General features: G+C 45.9%; 1 protein-coding gene across 2 annotated transcripts in view; it reads right to left on the reverse strand.

The window, feature by feature from the left end:
• LOC137330387 (netrin receptor UNC5C-like) overlaps positions 1–12,341 on the reverse strand; it is a 341,615-nt gene that overhangs the window by 75,404 nt on the left and 253,870 nt on the right. For both annotated transcript variants that reach the window (XM_067994493.1, XM_067994492.1), the window contains exons 3-4: positions 11,940–12,083; positions 6,460–6,563 (exon numbers count right to left, since the gene is read on the reverse strand). In XM_067994493.1, coding sequence (XP_067850594.1) covers positions 6,460–6,563; positions 11,940–12,083 — 248 coding nt within the window. The remainder of the gene's footprint in view (positions 1–6,459; positions 6,564–11,939; positions 12,084–12,341) is intronic.

Here is a 12,341-nt window from a genome sequence, read left to right on the forward strand (position 1 = left end):
GCATCCAGTTGTGCAGCGCAGATTAAGGGACAAGAATCATGTGAGGTCCAGGAATGCTTCTGTCATGTTTCATGTGCCCAAGAAGGGCAATAATTTGTAAAGTCTTCCCAAGACCCTGTTAAATGAAGTACAACAATTAAGCCTCTCACAACCGATCACTGTTTTTTTTGATCAGGATTACCCTGAACCATTTCTGAACAGTGTTACAGGAACAGGAGGAGGCCATTTAGCTGCTCTAGCCTGTTCCACCATTCAGTTAGATCATGGCTGACCTGTATCTTAACTCTTTGGTTCCGTATCCTTTAATGCCCTTGCCTAACAAAAATCTATCAACCTCAGGCACCAAGAGCAGTTGCATTTTCCCAGCCGGGAACAGCTAACTCAGGACAGGGGTGATCCAACTGGCACTGCACAGCTTACTTCCACAATGTGAAGTACATTTACCAACTGAGCTCCGCAGACACCAGTTGCATTGTCCATTAGAATTTTCAGGAACACAAAATGCACAAATTGACCCCCAGCCCCAACAGCTTTTTGGGGGAAGAAAGTTCCAGATTTCCACCACCACTTTGTGCGAAGAAGTGCTACCTGACATCACCCCTGAACGGCCTAGCTCTAATTTTAAGGTTATGCCCCCCTTAATCTGGACTCCCCCACCAGAGGAAACAGCTTCTCTCTCTATATGTAAAGTACATAACTTACCCCAGCTTTCAAATCTTGTGAAATTATAAATGTAAACAATCTTACAACACCAGGTTATAGTCATCTGTAATCAACACCAGGTTATAGTCATCTGTAATCAACACCAGGTTATAGTTATCTGTAATCACCAGGTATTGTTCTCTGAATATAAATGTGAAACGTTCAAGGATTTCCTGACATTCACCTGACGAAGGAGGAAGCCTCCGAAAGCTTGTGATTTTCAAATAAAATTGTTGGACTATAACCTGGTGTTGTAAGATTGTTTACATTTGTCAACCCCAGTCCATCACCGGCATCTCCACATCATGTGAAATTATAAGCAGAGCCTGTTTTTTTTAAGTTTCCTGTGCAACCTGTCCTTCAAGTCAGAGTTTGGCCCAAATCCAGCCAGTGAATGTCACATTAAGGTAGTTATCTTAATTAAGATGTGGGACTCCATGCTATCACATCCAATGATTATGGTCCATAATGGAGATCTCTTGTGTTTTTTGCTTGGCTCAGGTCTTTGAGCTCCTCCATTACGTCAAAAATTGCGAAACAGATGTTACAAGTGTCGATGAATTGCAGAAGAGGAGTTTTGGATGGCACGACTCGAGCAGAAGCTCCTTAGGCAACCGTTACCCTTGGAGAAAACATTCCGCTAACTTTTCGGAAACATTGCTTCCAGCGCAGCGCTGACCCCAACTGAAGCTCGGATCGGAGAATTTGCTGGTTAATAAGTTTAGCGAGGGGAAAATTGGGAGCACCACAGCTCAGACGCACCGATCTCTGTGCCTGATTCTCCGGCCTGCACTCCCACCGAGTGAGACTCTGTGCCAGGACTGGATTCTCCAAACACTAACCTTACCGTTCCTTGTTTTTGATGACATGCTATTTGCCTGACCGCTCAAGCCAAACTGTGCCATACCCTTACGTAAAACTCCACAGGAATCCACAGTATACGTGCATGATTTTGTGTATAAAGCATCAAAAAGGACGGAAATCAAAATGGCTTTTTACTATACCTGGTATTATTCTGAATGCCCCAAAGGTAGAAATAATTTTAGTATCGTCAGATTTTAGTACGGTTAGACCCCCCATCTGGAGATACCGCATTCAGTTCTGGGCACCGCACCTCAGGAAGGATATACTGGCCTTGGAGGGGGTGCAGCGCAGATTCACCAGAATGATACCAGGGCTAAAAGGGTTAAATTATGAGGACAGGTTGCATAGACTAGGCTTGTATTCCTTCGAGTATAGAAGATTAAGGGGTGATCTAATTGAGGTGTTTAAGATGATCAAAGGATTCGATAGGGTAGATAGAGAGAAACTATTTCCTCTGGTGGGGGGAGTCCAGAACAGGGGGGACATAACCTTAAAATTAGAGCTAGGCTGTTCAGTGGTGATGTCAGGAAGCACTTCTTCACATGAAGAGTAGTGGAAATTTGGAACTCTCTCCCCAGAAAAGCTGTTGAGTCTGGCGGTCAATTGAAAATTTCAAAACTGAGATTGAAAGATTTTTGTTAGGTAAGGGTATTAAAGGTTATGGAACCAAGACGAGTAGATGGAGTTAAGATACAGATCCGCCATGATCTAACTGAATGGTGGAACAGGTTTGAGGGGCTGAATGGCCTACTCCTGTTCCTATGTTCCTATGTATATAGGGTAATTGATTCATGTAGGTACAAACCAATTAAAATCACTTCAGGGTTTACTATATTTTTTCCCCTTGTTGTTTCTGGGATTGCCTTCGACCCTTGTCACAGATTTCACGAACTCCATCAACCTGTCCGACCACTGTCCTAAGCTCACCCAGACTGTTTGCAATCTCGGTGTCCCGCTTGACCTCCACCTCAGCTTCCATTCCAATATCCGCTCCGTCACAAAGACTGCCCATTGCTGCCCTCCGTAGCATCATCTCCCTCCGTCCCGTAGCTCAGTCCATCCACAGCTGAAACCTCAATTCACACCTCTTGTCACCTCTAGACTCAACTACTCCAATGCTCGCCTTCCTCCCTCCGCAAACTCCAGTTCATCTAGAATTCTGCTCTCTGTGCCCTATTTAATACTAAGACCCGCTCACCCGTCACCCCCTGTCCTTGTTGACTAACATTAGTCGTCAGTCTCTCAATGTCTCAAATTAAAACATTTTCAGCCTCGTATTCAAATCCCACCATGGCCTCACCCCTCCTTATCTCTTCCAGGCCTACAAACACCCCCAGGCTCTCTGCTCCTCTGTTTCCAGCCTCTTGTGCATCCCCCTCCTCATCAGCCCACCATAGGTGGCAGGTCCCACTCTTGAAGTCCCTCCTTAAAAACCTCTATCTCTACACACTTCACTCTCCTCCTTAAGGCCCATCCTTTTGACCGAGTCTTTGGCATCTCTCCTCCTTTGGTTTGGTATCTGTTTTACTGCACACCCCTGCGAAGCCCCTATTTCTACACTGAAAGTTCGAAATGAACGTCGATCGGCTTTCAGAAAATCCACAAGGGGCCTGGGTTGCTCCCTGGCACAAGTGATGGGGAGGCTGGGAGTCCTGGCACAATCTGCCAGTTCTGGGGAGAGGCGGAGTGTCAGTTCCGCGACCAGGAAGAGATTCAGATGCGCCCAGCGGTCCCATTTGTAAGGAGGCAACAGTAAAAAAAAAATCGCTTTCTCTTTGGCTTTTTAACCGCAATCCCAACCCTGACCACTAAGTGGAGCCCATGACTGCCATTCTGCCAGCCCAAGTGTTCTGCCACCAATGAAACAGCGGGCCCACTGAGAGCCATGGATGTAGGAACTCATGACGTTGGCAGTCCATACCCTAACCCCCAACCCCCGGCCCCATCCCTTCCTGTGTCCCTTAATCCTTTTCCCTTTAATAGATTGCCCAGAGTCAAAATTACCCCTTTTAAGTGGTGGAGACAGAGACCACTGCATCTTTGAAGGGGGCATTGGATAAATATTTGAAGCAGAGGCAGCTATTGGCCAAGAAGGCGATCTAGTCTTAGACCTCTGCCGACGCAGCTTCGAAACTGCTAACACCAGAGTGGAGCAGGACAAGCTGATGGCTGGTATTCCTTCCCGTTACTGCACGGACGTGCCTGGCTTCGGTTCGGTGCCAGCCCATGGCAATAGTCAGCAATTCACCATGGGTGGGACAGCGAGTATGAGCCCCATGCCCAGAATGTGGCATTAGCTTTTGGATTGCCCTCGCAAAGCGCAAACGCACGCACGATGGGCCGAGCGGCTTCCTTCTGCCCTGCAAATTCCTATGGCAGCGTCTGTGCAACTGGTCGAACAGAGTTATAGAACATCACAGGATTGCTTCTAATGAAATCCATGCCAGTAGAGCAATCTACCCACGTCATTTTTCAAGTGCACTGAACTGATGTATTGTGTAAGACAGTGACAGCCAGCAATGCGCAGTAAATCCCCTGATTATCTTCAAATGTTAAACGTAAACATTCCCAGATGCATTCCGCCCAGAGTCAACTGGAAAACTGCTGTACGAGAGTGTTTCCAATTTGAATATGAAGGAAAAGTGGCATTAGAAGTTATTAATAATTCAACATTCGGATGGCTCTGCGTCGCTTAAATGCGAACACCTGGGTGATGAGTAAACACCATTTATTTATTCAATGAGAAAAGGAGAATGGTTTTCAATATTTTAGTAATATGCAGATCTGCATAGGAAAAGGTCTGAGGTTCGGGCGCAGATAACATTTAATAATTAAAAGGTCTGAGCTTTCAAAAAAAAAAGTTTGAAAAAAAATTCATGCCTCCACCGAGACAACACAAGTTAACAACCGATCTTCCACCTCGATGCAAAAAACTCTCTCTGGTAATACTTATCCCAGGTGAATGTCTGTATCATGCATTTGTCTATATCATAATGGCTTGTAAAATGTCCCCATGGCCATCAGTCCACTAGGATCTCAGGCACTTCTAAGCCACCAAGAATTACAGATTCGAATAAGAATTGCGTAGTTATAAAATAATGTATAAATGATAGGAGAGTGGGCCAGGTGTTAACCAAAACCGTATACTTTGCTTCAACCTATTCCTAAAACTCCAGTTTATTCCAGTATCAGTTTTCAAGCTAGGATTATCCCACCTCCCCAACCCGTGACCTCCACCACCTAGAAGGACAAGGGCAGCAGGTGCATGGGAACAACACCACCTGCACGTTCCCCTCCAAGTCACACACACCATCCTGACTTGGACATATATCGCCCGTTCCTTCATTGTCGCTGGGTCAAAATCCTGGAACTCCTACATAACAGCACTGTGGGAGAACCTTCACCACACGGACTGCAGCGGTTCAAGAAGAAGGCCCATCACCACCTTCTCAAGGGTAACTAGGGATGGGGCAATAAATGCTGGTATTGCCAGCGGTGCCCAGATCCCGAGAATGAATAAAAAAGAACAGTATCTTAAACTGACAGCTGTCCTTGAGCCTTCTAAATTTTGTAATTATTCCGACGTTACGTTCAAAGAATCAATTTTCAGGCATTGGCGCTGTACAATCAGTTTCACTGGAGATTTACAAATGTGGTATTTTCAGAGCTTTATGCTAATTAGTGAACTCTACTAATTAGTGAACTCACCACTCTAAACTTCAATGGTCTAATGGAAGGTTATGCACCCAATCCTTGGTAACTGAGGGAAAATGGATAAGCACTGGGGTCCCAAAGAGGGCTATTGATGGGTACATATCTCGGTCAATGGCGGGGTGGTGGGGGAGTTGCAACGGCATTGCATCTAAATTCCTAAAGGTTTGTGATGGGTCTGAATCCCCAAGGGCTGATGATGGATGTGTCTGAATACACAGGGGTCTTATGGTGGGTTCATGTTCAATTCCTGAGAGCAATGAATGCATCTCTTGAATCCAAACAAGGTTGGTAGTGATTCTACCCTTCTCGCAAACTAACCTGGTTCAATTCAACGCAATCTGAAACTCCGAGTCAGAACCAGAATTGGCATTCTTTGGCCTGTGTTCCATTAGGGTTGCCAACCCTCCAGGATTGTCCTGGAGTCTCCAGGAATTAAAGATTGATCTCCAGGAACACTGCTGTGAGCAAAACTGAGAGATCATTTATAGGGGGGGCATTAAAATAAATGGTGTTTTGTTTTACTTTCTATGAACATGTTTATTTATTAGCTATAGAAGTCTTAGAGATGGGGAGAAAAAGGCTGTTCGGCTGATGGTCAAGATTCAGCCAATTGGGTAACGAAAAGTTTATTCGCTTTCCAGTTGTCTTCACGAGGACGGATGTGTTGGGTGACCAATGGCGGGAGTGCGGGGGCGGGGCGGTCAGAGGCAGGAGGTCACGTGATGAAACCTCCAGGAATACGTCCAACCGGAGTTGGCAGCCCCACGTGCCGTACAGGGCCAGTGTCGCACGTGAGGTCACTGTTGACCAAACACTGCAGAGCACCCAACCAAAATGGGTGGTGTCAAGGCTTTAAAAAGGGATTATCGGTGTGTCAAAGCCATCTTTTACCAGTACAAAAGAGAACACACAGCAAATGCTTCCACCCGGTTTGTGAAGTAAAGAAAATTTGGCTTCAGTGCAGCCTCGTAGTATCTTTGAACTAGATTCAAATCCATTAATCTTCCCCAATCAACCTATTCAGCCAGAAGCACATAGTAACTGCTTTATTACAACTCATTAATCATATTACATTCTATTTGTTTAAAATTATGGCTTCATGTTAACCTCGGAGCAAATCCTGTCATGGTGGCTGTGAGTACCCAATTGCAGTCGGAGGAAGTTCTTACTGACACTCACCTCAGCCAATGGGATACCTTCCGGGGGGCGGCACTGCAGTAGGACCTCCTGCTCCATCGATACCTCTTTCCCTAATGGCTCCTGTTCAAAGGTCTTCCGCAGATCTGGACAACAGACGAGACATATTGTTAACCTCTGGCTTTCAGAAGTAATTGCAAACAGGTGCAGTAATGTTGCTTGGAGACGAAGGCTTTATCAGTTACAGTGCCTTATACTGACTCTGCCGTCCTTGTCAAACCGGCAGAATAACAGAGACGCCACTCGGAGGTATGCAGCTCGTTATAAACAAAAATAATCAAGCTAATCAGCGTTGATTCTGGTCACAGGATCAACATCAAGATTTGCCTACATCGCACGTGGGGTTAGTTTGGCTCAGTTGGTAGCACTCTTTGAGTCAGGACGTTGTGGGTTCGAGCCCCACTCCAGAGACTTGAGCACATAATCCAGGCTGGCATTTCAGTGCAGTACTGAGGGAGCGCTGCACTGTCTGAGGTGCCGTCTTTCAGATGAGACTTTAAACCGAAGCCCAGTTTGTCTGTTCCGGTGAATATAAAAGATCCCATGGCAGGGGAGTGCTGGTCAATATTTATCCCTCAACCAACATCACTAAAACAGATGATCTGGTCATTATCACATTGCTGTTTGTGAGACCTTGCTGTGCGCAAATTGGCTTCTGCATTTCCTACTTTACAACAGTGACTAGACTTCAGATATACATCACTGGGTACAAAGCACTTTGGGATGTCCTGTAGCTGGGAAAGGTGCTATAGGAATGCAAGCCTTTATTTTTAAATAATGGAACAGTGGGTATGTAGAAGTGATAAAAGCTTGCATTCCTAAAATGATCACGATTGTTGTCTACTAATGGAAGCAATAAATGCCCCAGTGAGATAATGCTGGAGATGGGTCAGATAGTTGACTCGAGCGTGAGGAATAACTAAGTAACAGCCTATCCCATAATTTTATTGTGATATATAAAACATGCTGAAATCTTGCACTCTAATTATAGATTTGAGCTAAGGCCAGTAACACAACCTACAGACATCTAGTGTGAAAACAAGTCATCTCTTAGAAAAGAAAGTCAAGCCATTGTTTGATCATGGGTTTTGGAAGCTTTACTAAAATACCGAATCCAGTCTTTTGGTGCTAGTGCAATCTTGAATTGTGTCAAACATGTGCATAAAGTTGCTATTTTTGACTTGGCACAATTGGTAAGTGAGAATGATTTTTAGATGAGCGACTGGACCTGTAGCCCTTGATCCTGCCACCATCTTGCAACCGAGGCCATTATGCAACTGGGAGTCAAAGCCAGTTGCCCATTCAACAAACATCACGTAAAGCTAACTCACCCCTTTCTCCCAGCATGACTGTAGTTTGACAGCACTGGGCTAGGTAGAAGGGGGACTACATGCTCTTTTAATATGTTATCCTGCAAATTGTTGCTAGGGCCAGCTCCAAATGAGATTTGCTCCACGCCCAATATCGGGTGCGCCTGGAGCCTACCCCTTCCGACGGAAGGATCTGTCCCCAGCCCAGTTCGTGCCGGCAGGTCAGCGCAAACCAATTTCTAGGCCTTTGTGTTTTATGGCTGAACGTTGTTGGTATTAAATTGGCTCGCACATTGTAAGGTTTCTTGGGAAGCTGTGCAGAGTTTTTCACGAGAGAGTTGGCAGGACATGATGTGCTTTGATTCATTGCACCTTCAAAACTGAGCAAAGAACTATTTGTTGGAGCCTCAATGTTGTGATCATTTATTAGTCCCTGTTGGAAAAGACAGAGCAATGTGTTTCTTCCCCATTCCCATTACCAATGTTTGACAACTGCAATGGCTTAGCTTCAATCACTGGGATGATATGTAGTGCTGTCTTTGTTGCAATGCAGACATGGACAAAGGAAATACATTATAACCATTTTAAAAGAACCTCTTGTTTTCCAAAAGAAGTTCTCACAATAGCACGAAGGATAAGGGCTAAAAACAGGGTTGCCAAATCTGGTTGGACGTATTCCTGGAGATTTCATCACATGACCTCCCGCCTCCAGCCACTCCGTCCTGTGAGTTGATTTTTCCCCATCTCCAATATTTTTTATAACTAATAAAAGTGTTAAAAAAAAAACGAAAAAAAGGAAACCATGCCATTTTTTGACTGCCTCTATGATTTTTCTCCCGGGTTGCTCACAGGAGATTAATCTTTAATTCCTGGAGACACCAGGACAATCCTGGAGGGTTTGGCAACCAGGGCTAAAAAGACAATGAAATATCTTTGATTTACAGGTGGGATGTTCCAGCCACTTTGCGTTTTGGTGCAGAGTGCAGGATGTGGGCCTGTGAGATTCCATGCAGTGAGTTCCTGATCTCGGCCAGGGTTCCAGGGCAGATGCAAATTGGAGGATGGGCCACGTCTGGGCCCTGCTTGTTCACCTCTGATACGATACACAGAATGACCTTGCCCAAGTTCTAGGAGCCTGCAACTTTCTTTTATTTGTGTCCTTTTAAATTCTCCTTAAAGAAGGAGAAAAGGGAACAAAGACCTTCTTATAAGTGATTCTGGCCATGCTACCAGAAGCTGTGTGCCATGAATGTAGCTTAAGGCCTTTTTAACTGCAGGCTCATCCTTGAAGGGGCAATTCTCTTCATGACCCAGTTGCATGGAACTACATGGAATGTGCAGCACAGATACAGGCCATTCGGCCCGTCTGGTCTATGCCGGTGCTTATGCTCCACATGAGCCTCCTCCAACCCTCCTCCAACCTTTTGTTCCTTTCTCCCTCATGTGTTTATCCAGTTTCCCCTTAAGTGCATCTATGCTATTCCCCTCGACTACTCCTTGTGGTAGCGAGTTCCACAGTCTCACCACTCTCTAGGTTGAAGAAGTTTCTCCTGAATTCCCTGTTGGATTTATTAGTGACTATCTTTTTTCATGGCCCCCTAGTTCTGGTCTCCCCCACAAGTGGAAACATTTTCTCTACGTCTACCCTATCAAACCCCTTTCGTAATTTTTAAGACCTCTATTAGGTCACCCCTCGGCCTTCTCTTTTCTAAAGAAAAAAGCCCCAGCCTGTTATTCATTTGTTTTGAAATGTGCAACACAAAGATGTGGATGACACCAGACAGCATCATTGCGATGAAAATGGACCTTCTCACCTCCAATCCCAAACAAAGTTTAACAGCTCGTAGCTACATGGTCTATTTCAAGCAGCTTCAATTTTTCTAAAAAAAATAGGAGTACTACAGTGCAAATGTACTACGGGATAGCTTAGGATCCTGGTTTTAAAAGAGGGCTTCCTGCATTGTTTTAAAAGAACGACTGTAAGTAAAAAAACCATACAGATCATTCCTGCAGGGTTTGTACGTCAACTGATTTCATTTTTGGCATGTAGATTCTTTAATGAGATGACAGCCTTGTCAATTAGCAGAGTGATATCAAGTTTCTCCCTTCAAGAATAAGTCAAAACATTCATGAAACTTCCTTCTCCCCTTGCAGGGGGCTGCCATTTAAACTGGTAAAGGAGTCAGTGATAGCCTTTCATTCAGACGATATGATTGAGGCTTTTCAGACAGTTCAGGGGTATCCTGTACAATGTCTCAATGACCTGTTGAGGGACAGCCTTTGGATACTTTGAAGGCAGAACTAAGGCATGAACAGACAGGCAGGAAGACACTCGTCAGGATGAAACGGGATGCAAACCAGAGCCACGGAAGAAAGCGATGCTGTTGTCAGGAAGATGAATTTGGGTTTAAGTCCCAGGTGCAGGCTCACTTGGTGTCAGCCTTGGCTCAGTTGGTAGCACTCTCACCTCTGAGTTAGAAGGTTGTGAGTTCAAGTCTCCCTCCAGAGACTTCAGCACAAAATCTAGGCTGACACTCCTAGTGCAACACTGAGGGAGCGCTGCACTGTCGAAGGTGCCGTCTTTCAGATGGGACTCCGAGGCGACAGGGCTACCAGCAAGCCACGGCTGACACAAAAGGGGGAGTGTTTTGGACGCAAGGCAACCCCCTTAGATGTTCCTTTCATTTAAGCTGGCGACAGACCCTGAAACTTTGCTTTGACGACCAGTCCTAATCAGTGTGAACACAGAAGCCCTCCCAGAGAGTGTGGTCACATTAGAGATCAGGGGAACAGCCATCCACAAGTAACTGCTCCTTTATGACGAAATGTGAGAGAATGCCCACTCTCACAGTACTGTGCGAGCCCTCCCAGGCCTGTCTGTCAAAGCTGTATCCAACTGAGGAGAAAACTCTTGATGCTTTAGGCGGCATTGTTTTAATGTGAGATAATGCGCGTGAGATATGATTTTCACAGAATTATTTTCATCCCATGCAGGGGCGGAATACAAAGTGCAGATTTTGTTTGCCTAGCAACCAAATACTCCCAATCAACAGGAAAGCTAAACCAATCAATAAAAAGGAGCTTTAGGAGTCACAGCTGTGACGGTCACCATGTTTCCCGCAGTTCACGAATGAGAATGCTCGGCTATGCCACTCATATGGGAATTCTACACCCATTGCCTTGTTCCGAGAAGCAGCTCCAAAGCGTGCGTTTAAGGACTGATTTTGCAAATCGGGACTCCCGACATGGGGGCCCCCACCACCCCCGTCTTTGGAAGCCCAGACCAGGTGCGATCCCATGATCCCCTTGCTCGAAGTACATCTCAAGATATCTTGGGGTGGGAAAATCACAGGCTTTCCTTGGGTGCGATCGTCGTGAGTACACTACTCCCTGTCAAGGGTCCTGGATCACGGAATGGAATTCAGACGTGCTCAGCCCTTCATTTTTTTGTCCGTTAAGGTGTCAGTGGGAAGCACTCTCGCCTCTGAGTCAGAAGGTCATGGGCTCAAGTTCCACTCCAGAAACTAGAGCACAAAATCCAGGCTGACACTCCTAGTGCAGTACTGAGGGAGTGCTGCACTATCAGAGGTGCCGTCTTTCGGATGAGACATTAAACCGAGGCCCTATCTGCCCTCTCAGGTGGACGTAAAAGATCCTGTGGCACTATTTCAAAGAAGAGCAGGGGAGCTCTCCTTGTAGTCCTGGCCAATATTTATCCTTCAACTAACATCACTAAAACAGATTATCTGGTCATTATCACATTGCTGTTTGTGGGAGCTTGCTGTGAGCAAATTGGCTGCCATGTTTTCTACATTACAACAGTGACTACACTTCATTGGCTGCATTGGGACGTCCTGAGGTTGTGAAAGGCGCTATATAAATGCAAGCCTCTCTTTATTTAATTAAAATTAAAGGGCGGAAAATTGTGAGCTGCGCATGCCTGAATTCAGACTGATGAAGCCCCGTGGTGGGAGCCTAATTACATAAAAACAAAATCACTATCGAGGTACTTCCTTTACGCAGCGCTTATAAAGTATTGGGGCAGCTCAGGCGCTCGTTCTCACTTACTGTCCCGACTCACTTGCAAAACAATGCTACAGAAGCAATAAATTATCAGCGAGTTTCTATTCATTGGCTCCTTCCAACACTCACATGCAATTCGGACGTAGGACTTGTGGCTCTTCGTTGTCCCGGAGGAGCTCCACGCGACACACTGGCACCAATAATCCTCCGGCCCAAAGAGTTCCTCCACCTGCTGACGGGATATCTCGATGCTCACCTCCCGCACAATCAGGCCTGTCAATCACAAGAATTGATGCAAGTCATTACACCCCTTTGCAGCGGCACCGTAGCGTCCGATCTGTGCGGTGAGTGGGAATCGCGGCGCAAACGGCGCGCAGCCGTCCGCTTAAGTCAGGCACAGGCCGACGGCAATTCAATCACCGTGCGACGGCCTCCAGCGAAGCCGCCTCAATACGAAACTGGGCTCAGAACCGAAGCAGCCCACTGCGGTCGCATGACTGGAGTCACTCAGTTACCGTGACAATTTTTTGA

The sequence above is a fragment of the Heptranchias perlo genome, chromosome 1 (assembly GCF_035084215.1).
Source record: "Heptranchias perlo isolate sHepPer1 chromosome 1, sHepPer1.hap1, whole genome shotgun sequence".
In the NCBI taxonomy this organism is placed as follows: domain Eukaryota; kingdom Metazoa; phylum Chordata; class Chondrichthyes; order Hexanchiformes; family Hexanchidae; genus Heptranchias; species Heptranchias perlo.